General features: G+C 39.6%; 1 protein-coding gene across 1 annotated transcript in view; it reads left to right on the top strand.

The window, feature by feature from the left end:
• The window catches only part of LOC308144668 (glutamate receptor ionotropic, NMDA 2D-like), a gene marked incomplete at both ends in the record, with an annotated part of 123844 nt that overhangs the window by 77546 nt on the left and 22280 nt on the right, over nucleotides 1-24018 (top strand). Inside the window, 5 exons of the mRNA XM_080515848.1 lie at nucleotides 1721-1874; nucleotides 17351-17476; nucleotides 19222-19334; nucleotides 22522-22638; nucleotides 22982-23142. Of these exons, the coding sequence (XP_080371974.1) occupies nucleotides 1721-1874; nucleotides 17351-17476; nucleotides 19222-19334; nucleotides 22522-22638; nucleotides 22982-23142 (671 nt within the window). The remainder of the gene's footprint in view (nucleotides 1-1720; nucleotides 1875-17350; nucleotides 17477-19221; nucleotides 19335-22521; nucleotides 22639-22981; nucleotides 23143-24018) is intronic.

The raw sequence follows: 24018 nt of genomic DNA, 5'->3' as shown, positions 1-24018 counted from the left end.
CCGGATACATGTGAACACACCCATGAGATATTGTTTAGCTGGACAAAAGTCTCAAAGTAAAGGAAGTTCTGGCTCTGGGACCAATCACAACTGACCGTGGGTGAGTGCAGGGCTAACCCTGGACAGGTTGGCAAAATTGATCAGCTAGTAATAAAAAGAAAATTGAATTAATCATGATTAATTTCAGATTTCTTTCATATTTTGATGGCATATTTCTTGCAAACAATATATTGCTGTCCACTTTTGTCCACGAATATTGACTTTATGTGTAATTGCATATTCACAGTAAATTGTCTCTAATTGTCCGCTCCATCTCTAATTGCCTGTGTTAGACTGCTCATGCATAAGTTACCTCTCCAGGATGCACCCTGCCCTTTTCCTATTGTTTCCTGCCATAGACTTCAGACTCTGCATCTCTCATTTATATAAAGCAGCTTTTGAAGATAATTGTTTACCAGGCTTTTCCAGGTGGTGGATATAGCCGTTGTGTTTGTTGATCAGTGCTTACAAAACAGCTGATTATCTATTCTTAGTCCGACACAAGCAATTAGCCATGCAACTATTGTTTTAATTGTTCGTGGACGTGTTTGTACATTGGAGTGGTTTTAGATGAGGCTTTTCTCACTTTCATAATCAGACATAGACGATTCGCTTTCACTTCAGCACAACATAGAACGCTTTGATCAGATGAATCCAAACATAAAGATGTCAAACCATCAGGACAACAGACAGGAGGAAACTGGGAGGTTCGATGCAAATCCATTAAAGAAGAAGAACATTTTAAGGGCGGTGAAATGCATCTCCGTGGTGGTGACGCATAACTCCAGAGTCTTTTGTCTTTTCCCAACTTTTGGTGCCTGGCCAGGTCTGATTAATGAACCGCTGGTCTGCAGCCAGCTCCTTTTAACCTCCAAAAATCCCCAAGCTGCAGTCAAGTAACCTGTGTTTCTTGCCAGGTGATACACGAGCCGCGTATCTCCTCACTTCTTCACCTTCTGACCACCTGTGTCTCAGTTACAGCCGTCCGAGGATCTCTGAAGAGCCCGGCTCAGTCCCACATGTTCCGCTCAGACCATCCCCTCTTTACTTTTTCTTCTCATTCACACCCGTTTGTGCGTGATTGAACACGATGGCAATGCTCTGCATTGTTTCGAAATGGTCGGCTCCCAGCAATTAAAATGTTGTTTATTTGACAATGGTGCTCAGAGCCAGTAAAAACGCTTTTTAGAAAAGATCTCCCAAGGTGGAAGTTAAGAACAACGCTCCAACAGAAACTTTTCTGAAAAGTAACCCATAATAGCGATCTAACTTTGTCGTCTGACCTTACGAATGTCTGTGTACTTGCCATTAATAATTTTAGCGTATTGTTGTGGGTGTGCGTTTGTGTCGTTTGGCTGCAAAAATAAAATCCCTACAGGAAAACTACATTGTGTTTCTGCCATTTCCGGGTAATCGGACATCTGTTTAGAAACATGAAACGAAAACCCAAAAGTGATGCATTTTCATTTGTAACATTGTCGTGTGAACGGGGCCTCAGACTACAAAATACATGGCAAACTCCAAGACAAAAAACTCATTTAAAAGTTACTCAAGCTATTCACACAAAGTCCATCCGCATCTGTCTGGTTGCACTATTAATGCTATCCAAACTGCCGCGAGTCGGCAACTTTTTGCATTTCAACCTTTTTGGTGAGCTGACTGCACATCGTTTGTCTTCCAGGTGGTTAACAACAGGGCGGACATGGCCATCGGTTCACTCACCATCAACGAAGAACGCTCGGAGGTGGTAGAGTTCTCGGTTCCATTCGTGGAGACGGGTATTAGCGTCATGGTTTCCCGCAGCAACGGCACTGTATCACCCTCCGCCTTCCTTGGTGAGTCTGTCACATGAGCTGCATTTACTTTGGGCTGATTTCTGGTATTTCCATATTGGTGGTTCGTAGCGGCTGTTTTTTGGAGCTGCCACTGCATATTGTCATTAGTTCATAAATCTGCTTCTTTAGAAATCTTGAAGATTTCACAGCAGACCCAAGTCTAACAGATGGAACCTACAATTTGGAGTAATTGAGTTTTGAAGAAGAAACCTACATTATTTCTGCACTACACAGCTGTAGACAAAAGGAGCTTTAAGCTGCATTTACTGCTACTAAAGCAGCAAAACCACTCAAAGAAAATGTAGTACTGCAAAATGTTACAGAACCAGGGGCTGCAAAAAGGGTTTAAAATATAATTTAAGCCAGCAGTGGTACTGAGGTACAGACTATTGCGTCTAAAAAAGTAGTGTCTTAGTTAAAAGTCAAGAAAAGAGGACATCTGGTGTCTCCAAACAACGTATATCAAATCTTTACAATTAGAGTAGAGACATATATACCATATATAATTCATATTGTAATTATTCAAACATCCAAACAACGTACATAAGTTCTGTGTATTGCTGTTCAACTTTGTCTGTTTGTTTACTCAGAGTGCACCTCCAACAAGTCCAACCGAAATAATCCGTTCAAACACTTTTACCAAAACGTAAAAGCCAAAAGTAGAGCTTGCACTCGTCAGCGAAGCACCACAGAGCCATGTTGCTGTAAGACATGGATAATGTAGAAGAAGTAGCAATGAAAGTATTGGTCTGCTATTACTTTCCAGCCTGTGTGGAAAATCTTTCTAAATCCACTTTATTGCCCGAGTGTTTTGAACAAGCCAAGGTTTGGGGGAGCAGAACAGGCAGGAGGGGAAAAGAAAACATTTACAGAGAAGAATTCCATGTCCTTTTTCTCAATGCCTACATTGAAAAGTTAAAATACTTAAACCTATGTTGCACAATTACTGTAAGTGTTGTCCCTTAAGGTTTGGTAGGAATTAGAATCATATTGTCTTGCATTGTTTTGAGAAAAAAAAGGCTTCAAAGCTGATGGGTTACTTTGAAACTGAGCGCTAGCTTTTACATGCTTTTTTCTTCAGAAAACAGAAATAACAATGAGGAAATCAATGAGTTTCATGTACCGTTATTAAATGTTATTTGATGATGCACGTTTTTCACACCCGGATTGTTAGCCTCAGACTAATGGAGGCTAAGAAGAGGTAATAAGATTAAAGGATATGTCTGTTGGGGGGGGGGGGGGGGGGGGTGAAATAGCTGCTCTTGCACCTTGCTCATTACGGCATCATGTGAAGCTGCCAAAACAGCATGGATCTCTGTAATTATGTTAGTATGAACATGATCTTGGGCCACATAATATGAAGTGGTTGTGGCATACTGGTTGGTTCTCTCATCTTGTTCTCCTTATGCATGTGTGGGTTTGTCCGAATGCCCTAATGACAGAGAACGTTTTACACCTTTATGCGTTGAGCCATTACTTTGGCCCCCAGGACTTCTCTCAGTACAAGCGGCCAATCACAGAAAAGATTCAGAAGCACGAAATAAATAGCTGAAGTACAACAACAATTACAACAAAATATATCATCAAGTTTGTTCAATTCCCTTTTTAAGTTAAATCCCAGTTGCAGAAGGAAGTTCATCCGATGTAAAACTAACACAGTCGTCCATACAAGTGGCAACAACTTGTTGTACAAGTATGCCACACACACAAGCTTATTTGCAAAGTATAAACAAAGAAAAAATATTGAATAACATGAGATATCAATTAATGAAGGAGCAGAGTACACTGTGGACAGCAGAGAGACACAGCATCACACATGCAAAGTCACAAATGAACCTACAAGCAAGTGTTTAGACTGAGAAGAGGCCAGCTCTGAAGATAATCAACACACACACACACACACACACTTGGACACCATGCAAATAGATATTGAAAATAGGCTGCTGAGGTTGCTGAGGAATGAACAGGACAACAGTGCTGAGAGCTACACGGTACTGCGAATGATCCTCGGTTATGTAAGAGGCCTTCGCTTCTGATGAGCTTTTGTCTCCCGCTTGAGGAGGCTCACACTCCTGCCTTTGCATCTCAAAGCAAAGCAGCCGACACAGACTTTAGATCTGATATTGTCGCCATTCAAATGAGTTTCCACAGTGAAGCAGGGTGAGCGTCTGTTTCTAGTCATTTAAAAGAAAAAGAAAAAAAAAGACCATTTCAGTCAATGAAGGCTTATTTTTTTTTCCAAGATAACGCCTCTTAATTTACAAATCTTCTTAGACTAATTCAAGACATTTCTTTGCATGACGAGATGGAGAGATGAGAGAAACAGTGGAAGTATATTAACGAATACGAGCGAAATGGGAAAAAAGAGCGATGCAGTGAACTAACCACAAAAGAGTGAGAGGAAGAAAAGAGGCACAGTGGCTTTTGATTTAAGGAGCGATAGAGCCGTTTCAGATGTTGTCAGATATTGTAATCTGAGCAGCGGCTTGTTGACATGCTGCTGTGTATCTGTGTGTATCGGTGTGTGTGTGTGAGTGAGTGAGATTGTGTGACTGCTGTGAAGACTTGAATCTCAATACACACATAGTGGAGAGGAGGAGGAGGCGAGCCATCAGCGATACCAAGTGAGAGAGTGCCAAGATGACCGTGGAGAGCAGCTAGATATCATGGCTGAGGACTTAATGGTGCTCAAATATGAATATATATCTTTACAGGAGACAAGAAAAGGAAGTCCCCAAATCTGATTCGTGGGCAGCAACTGTTTAAACTCTCCATCTGTGCTTCAAACCTGCAGCAGTGATTGTTGCTCGCGCCGCAGGGAGACACACTGAATACATCTGCACCAGCTATTCTTTCCATCAGAATAATTGCATCTGTTGGGCATAATTATCTGTCTCGGGTGTCTTGCTGAGTGATGGCGCAGGAAGACGTGTCAGGTAGTTCATAACACGGCATTAAGTCGGGGAGATGGAGGAGTCGGCAGTTCCAAGTGGTTGCTTTTTAATGTTTGAACAGATGTACAAAAAAAAAGCTACTTCTGCATGTTGGACATTGACTCATTTGCATTAAAAAAAAATTAATCTACGAACAATGGTGTCTGTTTTAAAAATCAATTCAAGAGTGTTGTGCTCGGAGCATGCTGAATGAGGACTAGTGTTCTTTCCTTTGACCTTTCAAGTATTTCATTATGTGTTTTAATTGTGATATTCATATCTGTGTTTTGTCAGTTTCAGTAAAAACCTTTTGTAGTTTTATTAAAGCTGGCGAGTCAATCCACTCCTGAGCTCAGTGAGAATCTGAAATCAAATATATGAGAAAAAAAGTGAATGCGTGATAAAATAAACATGAAGTCAAAAACGAATTAAATGACCTGATTGGGATTAGTAGAAGCATTTCCCTGCACGGTTTCATGGTAGCCATTGTTATCTTTGAATAGGAATCATAATGAACTGATTCTTTGAGTGTTAAACTAATATCTACATGACAATGGTCTTTGGAGCCACTGAAAATGCTACTTTTTAGTAATGGCTCCTCCTCTAAATGGGGGAAAATACAACTTTTTGACATTATGCATATACTCCACAGCCTTAGTAAACACTTCTTCTATAAATGTGCAAGTAGATGGACAACAACAACAAAAACGATAGTGTGCATACCTTTGTCAATGTCACATTTGTCACCATGGGAACCCAGGAGCTGTTCCATCCTGGATGATGACAAATCACCCCTGAACCGTTCATGCAATTCGGGTTCCAAAAAGTTGGTACAATACATGCATACAAAACAATAAATAAATAAATACACACTGGCAAAAACGTAACCTCTCAAACTTTCGTTGGCGAACATAGCAAAGTTTGCCTCCAGTGTCATGACTCCCAGTCCATGCTTTCCTGGGGCTTGGTCGTTTTATAGTTGAGAGTCACCATAATAATAATCCAACTGTCTGTCCATTCAAATGTCTGCGTACTCCCATTGTTGATGACTATATTGTATTATTCTCTGCATGGATGTTTGTGTGTAGTTTAATTTCATGAGGCAGCCAACAGGACGTACTCGTGGCCCAATATGAAAACGACATTGTTTTCAGTCTTTCTGCTGTTTCCATCTAAATGGACATTGTTTTCAAAATGTCGAGTAAATGTGATACTTTTCTGAAAAGAAAACGCAAAAAGGCTCCGTTTTCACTTGAAACAAGGTTTTAAATCTTTTTTGTAGAGTCTAATTCCACTTTTTATGCAGGCAATGAGCAATGTGCAATCCCTCTTCCCTGTATTCTCTTTGTGTATGTATGTTGTCATTATTATTTGCGAGACTTTCATATTGAAGCTGTTCAGTGCTGCAGGATAATTCTGCCATAAAAACTCGCTTTATTTTAACCTCAGTTGAAAGCTGCTCCACCGTCTTCTCCCTCAACTCCGTACGGGATCTATTTCATAGTTACACAGCCGCAGTAGTACATCTATCCATCTGTCAGAGGAGATTTAGGAGACAATCTGAAACATGTCATGGTTGGACGGAGGTACAGAGCTCTGAAGGCCGTTTTATCTTAAGTCTGCTGGGCCAATGGGGGCCGACTCACACTCTATATTACAGCTTAGCCAGTCTGATTGTGTGGGAGCGAGGCTGAGAATGAATGTGTGAGAGTGGATGAGATGTCGGGATGAAAAAAGGAACAGAAACAAAGGTATGGAAGGGCGAAATGATAGCAAACAGAATTGCACAAGCAAAGGTCACCGGTGAAAGAAACAATTGAGTGAGAAAGACAAAATGCTGCGAATGAAGTTGCAGGACTTTTTTTTTTTTTTTTTTTTACTTTTTTGTTTTTATAAACTGATAACAGCTCCTGCAGGGAAACCTTACAGAGCCAGTGACATAGAAGAAGAAAAAGGACGTGAAAAGAGTGAAAAAGGAAAGAATTAACACTAAAAATATGATATTCTATCAGTGGAAAAAGTAGCATGCCCCAGCTGTAACGGCTCGTAAACCCCTGCTGTGAGTCCTGAAACCACGGCTGCTCAGGTCGCATCAGGAAGGGCAAACAGCGAAAAAATACCTGTGCCAAAGCAAGTATGCGGACAATGAGATGAGTTGTGGTAAAGCCAGGAGTCAGCAGCTAAAACTCTGAAACTGAGCCACATTTCAGTTGTACTTTACTGAATCAAAACAACGTCTAAGTCGGTCATGATATCTATTAGAACTAATGATGGGTAGCGACACGTTACAAGTAATGTGTTGCTGTAATCTGATTACTGTCTACAGCATTCTGACGACATTACATTCCGATGATACCGGAAAGAGAAACTCAGTGAGAAAACCCTGGACATTCATTTATCTATTTGGGTTATAGGAGTACATATCCTACTTTTTAAATTATTTTTTTTAATTGTATATGCTGGAATATGCAAAAAAAAAAAAAGAAGAAAAACCACACACAAGTTAACAGAATAAATAGTTGCTTTATTTCATTAAAATCTGGTGTAAAGTTCAGAAAATAGGTTTAAATGTTCAATGTCAGAGACTGTTGCATTTAATTTAACTTCTGCATGATGCAATGAAGTGCATGAAGTTAAAAGATTAAATGAACAAAACGGGTTCATAAGAAAAAAAAGTGCTTCATTTGATTCAGTTTTATATGAATGTGCAGAACAAATAGAAAAGAAGCTGTAATGTCTAATGCATAATAGCGAGTTCAGGCTATGCATCATGTTTTTGAAAAGTAACTAAAGTCAAATAACTAATTACTTTTGAAAATAAGTTATCCATAAAATAACTGGATTATTTTCTCATGACAGTTTTCAGTAACTAATTACTATTTCCAAATAACACTGATTATTATTACTGGGCACACATAACTGGACGTTATTCTGATCACAAGTTGGGACAATTCTATCAGAGTTTAGCCTCCTCATTCAAACTGAATTTTATTATTTGGACCCAATAAGTTTATATGCAGATGATATATTCCAATACATTACAGCTCTTTTGACCTGACTTCCATCAGTCCATAGTTTGATTAACCAGCAAGTAGCTCCTAATGTGTTACTTGTTCCTCTCTGCTACCAGGAGATGGCACACAGATGTGGTTTCAATCTTGCCATCAAGTGTAGACATGTTTGTATTCTATTTATTTATTTATTTTGGGGGAAAAAAGGCATTTGAAATTGGCCCTGTGTGTCAGCGAAGCAGAGAGTGTCGTCAGGAGAATGAGAGTGGAGAGGGACGGCGGCATAACCCGACAATCAGCTAAAACGCAGAGTAAAGTACATAACACCTGAAACACTGAGGTTTTTCGTCACGGTTTGTGAAGTACTTAGTTAAGGTGCTCAGAAAAATATTGACTCTGCTGGGGAATATTTTCTTTCTGAGGAGGATTTGTGTTGAATAAAATAATTCAGTGACGGTGCGCCTTTGCGTGGTGGAGCGTCTGTGCACAGTGACAATGCACACAGACCATGAAATTGCAAATAGTTGATGATAGATTCTTAAAAAACCTGTCACCAGTAAATATAGTTTTGACTCTCTCTATCTGCATGATCACTGTGATGACTTATGCATTGGTGTGTTTTGTGTCATGGTGTCTATTATATCATGGTACAAGAAAATACTTAATCAAAGCAAACGGTTCATGATAAATGATACAGATGGCTGGTAATGGTCGACATAGAATATAATTCCCATGAATGCAAAACAGTGATGTTGATACCATTCCTAAAAATGGGAATTCATCTCGGACAGAGGGAGTGAACTGTGTAAAATCTGATCTTGGCTTTGGGCACGTCTGATGTAATCCAGTTTAGAGATACTATTTCAGTTAACAAGCGTATCGTTGGACCTAAAGAAAACCTGAGCAGGTAGAGAGAGATTATGAAAACTCAGTTTATTGTGATTTAGAAAAAAAACTCTCTTTAATACACATCATTTGCTTGATTTTACTTTTAGTGCAAAATTTCTGTTAATTGTTTTACTTCCATCCATCTCTCTTGCTTTCATGCTGTCACAGTGGTGAAATAAAAAAAAAGATTTTCAATATAAATAAATAAATAGATAAAATGAATTTCTATTTTCTTTCTCTGTCAAGGTTGCTTGATAGGTTGCTGTACATGTTGGTATAAGTCTTCAAATTTAAATCTAAATATACTTACTGCACCATAAATGAGCTCTTTGTACAAAGTAGTAGTTCCTCTTAACTTTAACCTTCAATTCTTCCTATATAAGCATACAGGCAGCTCACACTGTGCTGCTGTGTGTGTGTGTATATGTGGAATTGAATGATTGACTGCAGCAGCGAGGCTGTCTCGCATATCGACAATTCAAACGTAAAAGCTTTTACACACCGACAGTAAAGCCGACCTCTCAGACCAAACCACCAACTGCTTTCTTGAGAGCTCTCGAGAGTTGCTGCATTTAGTTGCAGCCAATAGAAGAATGAAACAAACAAAAAAACAAAAACACATACATGCTTTTACAAGTAATAAGTCCAGTGAAATGTTTGGCTTCATGGTGAAGTAGCACTTCACGGATGGCGGTCTGTAATCTGTTAGTGTCAAACTCTATGACAGCCAGTTTTACAAACAGAACGATATATATATATTTTTTTTTTTTCCAGTCTGAACATTTACCTTGAAGTAAGTATCAACCTCAAACTCCACACAGGAGGTCCATCCTGAATCTGAATGGGGGTCTTATTCCTATGTTGCTACCCCCCGTTTGGATGGCGATAACCCCATTTTCAAAAAGGCCCACTTCGGGTTCTGTTTTCAAAAAGTTGTGTTGTCAGTGTCTCTGAGCACTGCCATTGTGTAAACGGACCCCCAAAACGCAACACAACTTTTACGTTTTCACTTGAAAATGTTGTCGTGTGGCCTCGAATATCCGACCTGCCGTTATATTCTTCTTGTGTTTTGATCACGCGATCATGATTGTAGCACGCAGAGCTAAATGTGATCGGGGTATTATTGTTGGGTTTTCACACTGGCAGTTTGAAAAATATAGTGGAGTCAGAAATGGAGGAATATCTCTGTGGCTCCACCCCAAAAAAAATGTTGTTTACTCTTGTCAGATGTTTTATTTGGTTTCAACAACATCGATCCATCCATTTTCTGTTTGGAATCTGACTGCGATCTTCTCCTCCCGGGCGTTTCTCAACCAAACAAACATGCACCGGGGCTGGAAGTGGCGACACTCGCACCTCCACAAATGAACCACACCAACAGAGCAGTCGCACCGGGCGTCGCTTTAATTGAACTCAACCTGCCGAGTGTGAACTGACTCACACACTGCTGAAGCACTTCAACCTGTGTTGCACCTGCTTTGACCATTTTCATTGTATTTTTAACATCAATGTGGTTTTTTTTGTTTGTTTTGTTACCGTCCCATTCCCTCGACTGCAAAAATAAGTTTCCTGTTAAAAGACAACTTGCCAGATCCGATGAAAAAAAAAAGAGCTCTAGTTGTTCTGCAGGCTGACTTCATTAGCATTAATATTAACTTGTAGAAATAGTGGCTTTAATGCATTATCAAAAAAACATGTTGTCTTCATTTCAGCTGTTTTTGTCTTCTTTCTGTTGCCATTACTTGGCCAGACAGTATTATTTGAAAGCATTTAGAGCATTTTCCAGCATCTTCCTCAAACAAACTGATATAACTTGAGCTGAACATGAGTGAGTGAGTCAGTCATCAGAATGAGTCAGTCATCAGAATGACTCACTCACTCACAGTGACACACTGACTGAGCAGAGGTAATCCAAACACTACTCTCCAAAGAAACTTGTTACATTTTAATTTCAGCAACCATTAATTTCATTAACAGACAACACTAACTTAGGCACTCTTGTGTTTCAGGTGTGCTCTGTGTCACATAATGTCTGCATAGTGAACACTTTGGTGCACACCATGGCAGCAAGACTCCCCGCAGGAATAATCTTCGGTACCACATGTTCCATATGGAAAATGGAATATTAACAGCATTCATGTCAACGTTTTAATTGAAGAATACCTCACTCTAATTACAGGCTGTAATGGCGCCATTATGTTAATGTGAACTCAGCCGGTGACATGTCATCCATAACTGTGTGCTTGTCCTTTGCCACTTTTATTCTTTCTGTGCTGTGGTTCAAAGTGTGGCGAGCCCTCGCTCACATCCTCCTCTGTTCACCGACGGAATGAAGGGCACCACTTTGGAATCACTAAAACATGTTCTGGGAGGGATCCTGGCGAGCAGATCGAATACGGAATGATAGTCGCTGCAGCCAAAAATGCCCTTGAGGAAGGGCACATCAGCCTCATTAACCCCGACCTTAACCCTGCTCGCCGCCGTGGATTGTTCACTGGCACCGACACCTGACTGGAGCTGGACTGAGCAGCTGTGGCTCAGGCGATAAAGCAAGTTGTGTTTTAATGCCAAGGTTGCCGGTTGGATCCCCTGTCTCACACTTAGATTCGAGAACCTAACCGCACGGCGCTCGATATGTGGGTGAATGTGGCGGCATAAAGATTTCAGACTATTGAAGCTGTGGAAATGTGCCGTTTAAGTTCATGTGATGATATGAAGGAAGACGGTTTTAAAATTGATCTTCTCCATCTCATATGTCTCAAGAGCACTAAATAATATACTTCAAAACTGATATTTCAACACTTAGTTTTCAGATTTGATCATATATATTTATATATCCCCTTGTAAATATTAATCTATATCTAAGTATACACAAAATACACAAATATAACATATATCTAATAAAACATGTCTGAACAGTAGTAGAAGAAGCAATGAATCACTAGGTTTGCATTATAATATCAAATCAGATTAACTCACAATTTGTAGATGCATTTTCTGTTCGAGCTCCTACAATCCTCTTGTCACATCTTATAAAGTCCTTCAATTTAATGTGTAATATTCAAACTGTTGCCCTACATTTGACTTTCCTCTGCATATTTCTAAAATGAACATCATTTTCTGGTCATTAGTCTGACATGCTACAATAGACGACATCCGAATTGGGAACATTCATTTTTCACATTTTTTGTGTGCTTTTTTTTCCAGGTTAAAGCATAAATGAGGTGGTATAAAGAGCGACTTGGCTAAAAAAAAGCACCCGTGTTCATTTCCAACAATTCCATCAAATAATCTTAAAGTTTCAAACTGGCAAACGACATGAAGACACGAGGAAAATGTGGTCAATACATGATTAACCTTGATTATATACATATGTGACAGACTCAGGTCTAAAGGGAATATATAGATGCTTGGAACCAAACTCTGAGAGAGTGCATAAATGCAACATAAAACACAGAAGCACCTTAACTCAAGGCTGACAGCACTTTGGAAAACAACCAGAAGCTTCTTCAGACTTCTTTCCCGAATGAAAGACTATAAATCAAATGCAACCTTCAGTGTTTGCCGTGCGGCGTGTAATTACGTCCCGGCATTCTTCTTTTGTAAAGGTAAATTTGATTTAACCAGAGGCGCACGGGGCCTTGTGGCTGCGTTAAACTAAAAAGGCAGTATTTCCACTGGAAGGCCAACTCATCAATACACTCCACATGTTGAGCTGATTCATGCACAGTTGATGTTCCTAGACTGAAAAATCCAACCTCATCGGAAATGTACAAATACTATGAATATATGTATGTAATGTTTTACATGACATGTAATGCATTCATTTACTCTTAACTACATGCTTCTGCAATGTAAGAGAAACATAAGGGTTCATGCGAACACCTCCAGGCCTTTGAATCATGAACTAACCTCATGGATTGCAGTAGGAACTTCTTTAAAAACCCACACATGCACAGCGAGAACATGCAAACTCCACAAAGAAACTCGGGGAGAGTACTCACCAGTATCCCACTGACACAACCCTGGAAGTTGTGCCTTGCTCAATAATTTGATAAAAGCTCCGTTCCACAGAATGTAATCAAATACTTCAAATCACTTTTAAATTGCTTTTCCCGGGGCTACCACTAAAACACTATTTAACAAACAAGCTCAGCGTCACACTCAAATCTCAATGTTTTACAAAAACGCTCCGCAAAAGAACATTACAAGTCACGCTCGGCCACTTAGAGGTACATCATGGAATATAATAAAAGCACTGGCTGTAATCTTCAGTCTTTCAGCCATCAGTTAACAGAAGTAAAGCATGAATTATTAAAATCGTATCTCCTTCACGCAGATGCATGTTTGCACACGATTCTTTGGTTTAACATGTTGCTCCCGGTGCATTCAGTACTGGGCCAGATGAAACAGTCCTGAAAAGCTTTTCTTCAGTCAATGGACGCAAACATTGTCATCTATTTGTCCAACATGCTGATTGACTTTCCCTCAGTTTCAGTGGAACAAGTTGAATTACTTGAGATAAACCCGATACATGATAAATCCTTCTTTTTTGAATGTGTATTTCCAACTTTTCATCTTGTCAGCAATGGTCTTTTCCCCATTTTTAACATTAAAACTTAAATATTGAATCCCACATTGATTGAGTTTTTACTTTTTTTTAATTCTCCAAAAATGTTCCTTATGCTATAATTACTACAGCAAATGAAGCCAACATTAAATGTCCCAATGAGTAATTTGTGCAAACTTATATTTACATTATATCCAAACTGTAAGTTGCCTGAATTGAGATATTTAAAACCAAAAACCTACATTTTCATCTCATTTAAGAAATAAATGAACAAGTTGAACACTTTTTGAATATTTCTCAATAAGTATCTGTCGATCATCAATCCGGAGTGATTTAATCTCTTCGCATGTTGCACTGATTCTCACAGCATTTTCATTTCTTTTGGACTTTTATTTTGGAGACACGTAAATGAATAGAAGTCACACACGTGCACGTGACTTGCAGGCAATTTGGACTCACGATCCTACTTGGTCGTCTGTCCGTACGAATGTATCTGCCATTGTTAATGAAAAGTGCGTGTAATGGACATTGTTTTCAAAACGAGGTTGTGTAAACATGGTACCTTGATCGCTATAAAAAAATGTCTCTATGCTTGAAATTTAATTCCCTCTTTCAAAATGTTCCCGTTCTTACATGTTTCGAAGAAATCCAATTAACATGAGACATCTTCATTGTCGTCCTCGCCTCCTCAAACATTTACATTTCAGCTCTTTAGTTATGAATATAGTGCGTGTGGAAGAGTTTATACATCATACATGTCAAGCCAAATTTAATAAAATGCTAGATCATTAAAGACTGAGTAGAAATAAATGATGCATGAAAAAAAAAAATGACACTTGTTTCAGCAGCGATGACATAGCCCCCCCCCCCAAATCCAGTGGGAATTAAAGTCCTGGTGGCAGAGAATGTTTGGCAGCTCGTACGTCCTTAAAAGCCCAGTAACTCTGTCTGGTTGCGGGTTTACTGGATAAATCCTGAGCTTCTCTCCACATGTTTCATCAACATTTGTCTCTGCTTGGAAAAACCAAAGCTAAAAGCCTCGCATGTAAACTTCTCCTCGTCGCCGCACAGGTTTGATTTAGTGTCTGTTCCTGGATGCGAGGCGGAGAGATGAAGGGGTGGAGGAGTCGACCTCTCCGGGTTCGGCTGCCAACGCTGCAGCTGTCAATCACAGCAGCAACATCCTTCACTAATTTGGAAAATCTCTGAAGTGTCTGCTCACTCCTGCAGTTACACCGGCACCCATATTTTTTTTTTTTTTTTGTTCCCACAGACAGACAAGATGACGGGAAACTATTTCCTTCCTTTCTGTGCCTGGAGGCTTTCTGTAATAGGCGGCTGCCATGCTTTGTCATGCAGCCAAGAAATGACACTTAATCCTGAAAGCAAATTAAAGATGAATGTAAGTGATGTAAAAGCGAGGTTTTGTTTAGTTAACTAATATTTATTTTTTCCTGAAATAGATACAGAGCTGATAATCCATCACATAGATGGATATTTTTCTTCCATAACCACACTATTCATGGTGAGAACAGCGAGGCTGGATAACATCATAGAGATAACATAGAGACAAACTACCACACACGCGACCAATTCAGAGAAAATTAACTTCCCGGGTTTGTCTTCAGAAAGCAGGAGAATCAAACACGGCTCCTTTTGCTGTGAGGAAACACTGAGACCAGCTGATTCATATTTCAATCACATTTTCTGTTTTAATCCCCTTGAGGAGTTCATTTCTTTGCATTTAATCAATCCTATCACCGTTAACCTTCGCTACATAGACTACGCTATATTGCCAAAAGTATTCGTTCGCCAGCCTTCCCACCCATATGAATATGATATGAAGTCATTATTGAAATTTCAGTTATTTCAAGATGATCTATTCACTATTTCTCACATTTTCATCCCATTTGTGTGCAGAGACATTGTAAAGCATTTCATAGAAAGTAGTTGAAGCTCTCAGAATGTTCATAATTTTTTTTGGGTGGCTTATATAAGCCTTCAAAAAAAAAAAAAAAATGCTTCTCCGTATTTGTAGCATGTGCTTGTTGGAGGCACGTCTCACCTCTTATTCCTTCACACAGGAAGTGTTTTTCATTTTGGCAGCTTGTGTCAGAGTCTGAGCTGACATGGACGCGGCGGAACGAACAGCCGAGAGAATCGGACCCGTTTTCATGGGGCTCACTCCGTCTCTGTCTTCTCCTTTGTTCATCCTCATTTTTTGCAGCATGAAATTCAACTTGTTTATTCGTCTGCCAAGCTGCTTAAATCACTCCTCTGAGACTTTAGCCAACAAAGTAAGCCAGAGTTCATCACAGCCAACATTTTTCTAATAGTTTCCCGTAGAGACGGAGGTCAGCACAACACAGATCAGACTGAGGAACGGAGATTTATTTTCTAATATTATATGGTTACAGTTTATTTGAGGCAGAAGGGGAGCTCAGAAGAGAGGGGTTTATTTTTGGCTAAATATCTGGCTTTTAAAAGAGGAATAAATTAGATTTGTTGTTAGTTGCTATGGAATGGCCTTTTATTTTATGCAAAATAACACTAAATGTGTACTAGTGTTTTAGTGCAAAAGAGTATTTTTAAATTCTAGGTTGTTTAGATGTATTGTCAAAAACCTGAACAAGTTGATCTAAAATTGTGAATTACTTTCAAATGGCTTGTGATTGTATTATATTGGTGGAAACTGATGAAAGTGGAAAACTGTTTTTAAATTACTGTAATCATAAGTAAATAAATCAGTAATTGCATGTTCTTTCTGGGCGCTGGTTTCTTCTCATATGTCATAATTTTAACAATCTTATGTTAGACTTTGTGAAATCTGCGAATATGTCAGAGCTCTAGAGCTGAAATACTCTCTACTGAACAATCATGATGCAGATATCCCAAGTATTTAAAGGATTGCGATGGTGACGTTTATTTAATTTCTGGAAAACACATTTTACCTCTCAAAAATCCAGTGAAAATTAAAAACCAGGTTGATTTTGAAGCTGGATAACGGCTTTTTTTTCCCCCCAAGAAGAAAAGTAATGTGAGAATACAAAACTGTTCATTTGTTGTACCAAACCTCCGGAGACTCACCACCCGCAGCTGACCCCTACTTTTCAAAACTTCACCAAAAGTTTTTATCTCATTGTGTGGCATTTCAGCCCACCACTGTACTGTTCTGGTTCGTGAGTCACTTGCGGCCTTGTACAGCAGCTGTTTCAAGAGAAAGAGCTCCGGAAACACGAAGAACACGTCCTGCTCAGCTGCAAACAGCAGACGGTTCGAGATAGGCTGAGTTAGAGGAGCACGTTTTGTTGTTAAAGACCTCTTTTCCCTCAGGAATTTGGAGATAAGACTTGATATAGAGCTCACACGGATTGCTGGAAAACCACCTACAATATGAATGAAGATTTTACTGTTTGAAGTGTGAATGAGCAACAACTGTTTCTTTAACCATTATCTCTCATATTGGTCTCTCTTTGTTTTGCCTTCCTGGATCTAAAATGGAATTTGACAACATTGTTTTAAGAACCAAGCTGCATTGTATCCTAAACAGCTGCCAGCACCATATTGTCCCGGCAGAACACTTCAAACTTTTGAGGAACCAGCTTCCAGTTAAGGATACAAAACAGTCTCGTTTTCAGAGTTTGAGACTTTGTTTTGTTTTTTTTGTTAACATTAGGAGTTCAACTGACTCGGGTCACCCTGAGCTGCTGGCGGTTTCGATTATTGGTTCTATGGTCTCTCCAACAGTGAACTCTGCTTCTTATCTACACTTCAAGGTCCCATCAGCCTCCATTGTGTTCCCTATTTTAAAGTTGTTGTGCTCTCTCTCAGTCTCTTCCCAATCGTTGCTCATCTCTGAGTCTGTTTACCATGGAGGTTTCTTTTCTCTCTGATCAACTCCACTTTCCCATGAACTACACACAATCAAAGTGTTTGCACTTTTATTACTAATTCTGGACATTAATGTATTCTTTACTTGGTCACAAGGCTCACAGTCCAGTTATTATGATTAGTAATGTGCTACTTCACAGGCAAACTTCTGAAACTTTCCATGTGTGTGTGTGTGTGTTGCAGAGCCCTATAGCCCAGCAGTGTGGGTGATGATGTTTGTGATGTGCCTGTCGGTGGTGGCTGTCACCGTCTTCATCTTCGAGTTCTTCAGCCCCGTGGGATACAACCGCAGCCTGCAGAGTGCCAAGAGTAAGAGACGGAGTCACTCCAGCATCGGCACGCCAATCAACCCGCCGCCACTGCTCATTTCACAACATTATCACCAACTTGTCACTTTGTCAGTTATGTAAGCCGAGGGGGGCTGATTTGAGGAGGCTGCTTCTGCTCAAATTATGCAAAGTATTCCTCTTTTTCTTTTTTCTCTCTCTCTTTTTTTTTTTTGTATCTGTACATGAGTCAAAACAATCACTCCACACCCACAATCGGGTTTATTTATTTTTCATGACACGGGCGCTGACGATGCGGTGGTGTTGGATTTTGACGGTTTTACAGTACTCGTCGCTTCCTCGTTTATTCCAAACATGGGCTCACTGCTCGTGTGTGCAGCCGCATTCATTTTCAATAATCACCTGGGAATGTTATTCATTACCTTCTAATAAACTGACAACAAGTGACATTAAAACGAGTCAGGGTGACAGTCGGGCGTTTGTTCGTCGCCGGTTGTCACTTACGTTGCCTCGTCTGAGCTGAAACATCCCCTACATGCATGTTTTCAGATCTTCTATTTCATCTTCTAGTTTTGAATAGACTTCAAAGTGATGTATGAAGAAACCTTGGAGGTGAATATATCTGATAGTTGGGCAGGAGCAGGTCTTATGCCTGAAGGATTTTTTTCAAACAAATCAAAAATAAAGCAATAAGTGAGGAGCGAAGCTTATGTTTACTTTATTAAAACCCACATTCATTCATAGAGTTGAATATAGTCTGAGTGCATCTATACATCTATGTTTATCCATCTGTACATCTTCTACACTTCTTTCATCCAGCTTAAGGTCAAAATACTCCGAGCCACTCTCAGCTAACAATAGAAGAACGGCAGTGCAGATCTTCATGTTCATGTCAAAGGACAAACATGAGGCGACTCATGTTTGGTCTTTGGAAGGACACGTCTTTGCTCTGAGCGAACCGGTGGGTGCACAGAGAGAACATGCAAAGTTCTCAAAGAAAGGTTCTATATTGTTATTTTTTATTATTTATATTATTTTTGGCCAAAAACAGGTAGGTGTTCAGGTTGAGCAAACAAAAAACGTATCTTTCACATGTTAAATACATTGTGCATGAGTCCCCAGCTTTTATATCGTCTCTGGCTTTTCTTCATCAACCACATTTGTTCTGTACCTTTTTGCACAAGACGACTCACTCTGTAGTGAAGGACGTACCCTCGTCTTTCACATTTAACAAGCAGCCGCATTACTCCATCTGTCCCTTTTGTTCTTCTGTTCTCCGGCCTTCTCGCTCTTCAGAGACCTCGCAGCTTAATGACTGCTCCTTCAAAACGAGAGTCTGCTGCCAGCATTAATAACTCCAGATGAGGCTTTTCTCAATCACTTCGGTTTGAACATCTAACCACATTCAGTTCTTAGATCATTGTGCAAGTTGAAAGTCCTGCCTTTGAGTCCATATGTTTACTGTCTTTCTGAGGTTTTGGACTCTAGAGGCCCATTCAGAATAAATCTTATTTATTTTGTTAATGTCTAGTCATTGTTTTGGTAGATATGAGTTTGATTGTCAAGGATCACAAGGAACCGTGAGGAGATAAAGTGAGAAATCTTTAAAAAAAATTAACAAAACACAAGGATCATCACCAAAAATACTCTTACCAAAGCAGTTAGCTAGATAGAGGGCAGAAATGTCCATTGAACCATCCATCTTCTACACATGCTTCATTCAAGTCCTTCTAAACACATTTGTCGGTCCCTGCGTCTCTCTTTCAGAGTCTGGAGGATCAAAGTTCACTATTGGCAAATCCGTTTGGCTGCTTTGGGCGCTGGTCTTCAACAACTCTGTACCTGTGGAGAATCCAAGAGGAACCACCAGCAAGATCATGGTGACGTCATTTACAGTGGTTCATCTTTCATATGACTGTCAGGAGGACTGAGTTGTTTCACAATTAAAATGACACCCCTCCAAGGAAAATAGTTCAGGAAACCAAATCTGATTTTCCTTATCATTGCTGCCAATCTATTACTACAATTATTCCCACCAGCAGATTACTCAGGAGGATATACAATAATTCCAAGCTTTGAAATCTTCCACAGATTCTCCAAGGACTTTCAAAAGGGGTATTTTGGTGTGACGTGATAAAAATTCCTCGATCAAACACAAAGAAAGATTGAGAAGGAACATGATGATGTTATGTATACGTTGAAATGGATTTGTTTATTTATTGCTTAACCATCATGTCCCAAGAACCTCACTTCTCACAGCATGATAGGAACAATCTGTGAAAAACCCCAAATATCCCCTAAGTGAGAGCAAAAGGGCCACACGAGGTGAAGAACTCAAGGTGTCGACTGTCTTCCCAAGTTGTGCTTTTCACAAAAACCCAAATCATCTCAAGCACTCATTAGCTGCTCAATGAGCTTCACAAAAACAAGGTCAGATGAGGGAAGGAGAGGATTACTTTTAGTTTCTCTCTCTGTAAATGTGGAAGTTTGCTGCATGTCACTCAGCGGCTGCTGAATAATGCAAAGCATAATTGATGATTTACTTAATCCAATTCCAGTGTAACAAAAATCCAGCGAACATGCAACAGCGTGTTTAATGTTTTCACCTGTTAAAGCACCGTTACCTCTAATCTGATCCAGTTTTGCAGTGCTCGCCGGCTGACAAACCTTTGGAGACAATCGCAGCTAATCACAAGCAGCAATAACAAGATGAGTCCAGTTTTTATTGGAGGTTTAGTCATGAAATGACATCTATTCATTCGTTCATTTTTAATATCTGCTGAACCCTGTTCAGAGTCGCTCAGCCTGCACTTGATGGGTAATTGAGAACAATGTTTTATTGATATCACATATCAAAGATTTAATAGGTTTTACAAAGGTACAAAGGTCTCTTTAGTCACCAGGGAACCAATGCAATAGAAAAGTCTGTGCTTCATCCCCTTGAGCCAGATAGTTTTTTTTTTTTTCACAATAGTCCTCAGTAGCCAGAGCTGATATTGTAAATTCTTCATCGTTGTCATTAAGAGAATTATGCAAATTAACATTTGGCACAAGCACACAGTGCCGTGGAAGCAAATAGCCCCGTTCATCACCGGCTGCAAGTGCACAGTTAATGTTAAGACTAATCCACGCCTCGGTCTCGCTGCATGGCTGAATGTCAACAGCAGAGCAGCATCTTCAAGCAAAGTAAACAACACATGAGTGTCTTAATGCTAAACCCTCAAACAACCTTTAAATTGATTTTTTTTAGACTCCTTGCAACTGTCATTAATTATATCTTGTGGTTACTCAATGGTGGTAATTGTATTCAGATGATCTACTCATGAAGTAATCCAACAAAACAAACACTAGAAAAATGTCCTGCTCTGAGAATAACTCATTTATAAAGCAAGTTAACACACTTTGTAACTTCCATATTTCTTTGCTTTTTCCCAGAACACATTATTTAGTATTTATGCTTAACATTTAGTTCCTGTCCCAATATTTTCAAAATGGACCGCTCTCCATCTCTGTGTCAACAGGGAAAACTCAACTTTGCTGAAGTGTGCAGTGCATTCACACTACAGTCATAGTAAATATTTTTTTCTAAACATGTGCAAGCAGATCAACAATAACAGAGATTGTTCAAGCTTCAATCAAGTGTACATTTATTACACTATCATCTGCATACATGCATTTTTCAGATAGTCTGACTGGAGAAAGACAGTTTAAAGGTGCTTAAATGTTTGCATTGGACTGTTGCATGCACGCAATTGTGGATGTTGGATTACAAGAATGCAGCCTCAGCTCTTGGTGTTTTCCTGGTTTCCAATGTGATTGTTTCAAAACGCTGCCTTCTGAATTTTCAACCGTCATGAGGTAGAAATACATTTGTGCAATTGTGTTTGCAATCATTTTACACAATCCCAATGAGGAGATTCTTCCTCTCAGAGATTAAAATATTTATTGTTGACGTTTGCTTGAAATTAAATTAAAAAGCCACAATCAAAGACAGGGGAAGTATTCAACTATCCTTGTTACATTTATTGTGTATAATGTTGCTACGTTTTTTATATTCTCCAAAGAATCTCTAAAAAAACCACAAAAAAAACGACGTTGAGCCAGGAATTTGCTCTCCGGTGTCACATTATATCCTCTGATGTATATGCTTTTCCCATCAAATCCCTTTTTCCGAATGTTTGCTGCGGAAGATGACACAGTTAACGGAGCACAGCTGCTCTTCCCCATTTAGAGAAAATATTAATTTCTGACAAGAGGATGTGGCAAATAACCAGTCAGATAGCAGTGGGGCAAAAGGCAATCAGCTCCACTTGGCATGTGATTCGTGCCATCTGCTATTACTGCTAAATGCTTTGAGAGTACATATTGTCTTTTAAGACACAGTGGGTGATCCCTGTTTATAGTCTCTGGAGCGCAATGTCATCAAATGCCAACCAGTCACCTTAAAGTGTAGAATAGCAATAAATACAAGCGGGAGCGCATGATCTTATTCCCCACAATGAAGCTATTAGATGGTGCCTGTAGGATTGCCTGTATAGGCAGGTTATTATCATAGAAGGTTTATAACTTTACTGCTCATAAGCTTGTTGCTTCAGCCCACTCCTTTTGAGCAGAATGTGTACTGCTCAAATAAATAAATAAATAAATAAATAAAAATAAAATAAATTAATTAATTTGTTTTGGTGTTTTTTGTGTGTTTCAGAGATGAGAATATACTATTTCTGGACAGGATCATGTGTAATAAAATGGAAGTACAGTCGACATAGAAGTGGTTGAACCGTCTGCTCAGATGTAATTGAGAAAATGTATATTTTAGTGTGTTAATGTCTCCCTTTTACTATTTACACCCAGTACAAGTCCTGAAAAGACAAATGAAATGGTATTTTCAGCGGCTTAAATTGCTGTGCTGACAAACATGACTCCAGCCTCCAGGCAGGACAGTTTTCAGCGGTTGGTTAGCGCAGAAACGTCAAAACGTGAAATGGGTGTCACTGGAATCCTAAAACCCGTTTCACACCTGTCAGGCTCTCCCAGCATTGATGTTACTCCACTGCTCTCCTCCTGCAGGTGCTGGTTTGGGCCTTCTTTGCTGTAATCTTCCTGGCCTCCTACACTGCCAACCTGGCTGCCTTCATGATCCAGGAGGAGTACATTGACACGGTGTCAGGGCTCTCAGATAAGAAGGTACGATCTGTGCTGGACGGATGTGTGAAGTCATGACAGTGTGGAGAACTGTGTGCGCTGGCAGCGCAGAGATTCGAGTGGTACTCCAACAAATTAAAAAAATTCCCAATAAAGTATCAATAAAGAGTTAACAAAAGTGGAATGAAGTATGTCGTTTCCTGTCGTTGTTGCCTTGTAACTGTAGCACAAAGGCCCCTCGCTGAAAAAAAAAAAAAAAAAGAAGGGCTTTTTAGTCTCTTTCGCCATTTTTCCTGCAGCTCCACTCCTGCACTTTAACTGCCTCTCTTTGCCTTCCCCTCTCCCATCATACCACTTTAATCTCCGCCCACCTGTTCCCGCGCAGTTTCAGCAGCCCACCGAGCAGTACCCACCGCTGCGCTTCGGCACGGTGCCAAATGGCAGCACCGAGGAGAACATCCGCGCCAACTATCCCAACATGCACCAGTACATGATCCGCAACAACCAGAAGGGTGTGGAGGAGGCCATCGACAACCTCAAGACGGGGTGGGTAAAGAAAACTGAAAGTGTCGGGTGCTACACTTTCTGTACGAATGGAAAATATATGTATATATATATATATATATATATATCTTAGGGAACTAATCACCTTCCATCTTCCTTTTAAAAGACGGTACCTCAAGATTGAATGTTGTAGCCTGCATATCTAGAAAAAAAACCTGTGCACAGTAGATGCAAACTTTACACAGAAGAAAAAAGACTTTAACCAGGGATATTCTCATTCTTAGAACACAAACAGAAAAGTTATTAACAACTCAAGACACATTTTTAAGATGAACTAAAAAAAAAAAAAAAAGACAAATAGTGATCTGTTCTTGCACTGAGATGCAATTTCAAGGAGATGAGTCTTTAAAAATCTCAGAATATACAGTTCATGATTGAAAAGCAAAATCCTCTTGTATTTCTTTATGCAATTGGGGTGTGATGCGCTGACACACCTCCAGCTGCCTTCACTTTGTTTCAATCAACTGTAGTTGTATTTTCCCATCTTTCCATGGAGTCAGCGCATTTTCAAAAAGTTCCACCTTGGGAGCCATTTTCAAAAAGTAGCGTTGTCAGTGGCTCAGAGCACCGTTGTCATGTAAACAGAACCCCCCCCAAAAGAAAAAAAAAACAAAAAACGAATGTTTGGCTTAAATCGTCACGTAAACAGGGTCTCAGTTACACATTGTACTCTCGTTCAGTCTCTCCCCTTGTATTGATACTTTTTCAGCTATTAGTAAGCAAAACAACAGAATAAATAAACCACCTTCAATGTCATCCTATATCATTGGCCCATAATGCACCATAATGGCTCTATGTTAAGCTGGTTATCTCTTGCGTTTATAGCAATGACATTCTAATAAAGGAGCAAACACAAAA

Source organism: Blennius ocellaris (assembly GCF_963422515.1).
Source record: "Blennius ocellaris genome assembly, chromosome: 20".
Classification (NCBI taxonomy): Eukaryota; Metazoa; Chordata; class Actinopteri; order Blenniiformes; family Blenniidae; genus Blennius; species Blennius ocellaris.
The sequence above is the reverse complement of the archived record's forward strand: the minus strand, read 5'-3'. Positions and strand labels throughout refer to the sequence as shown.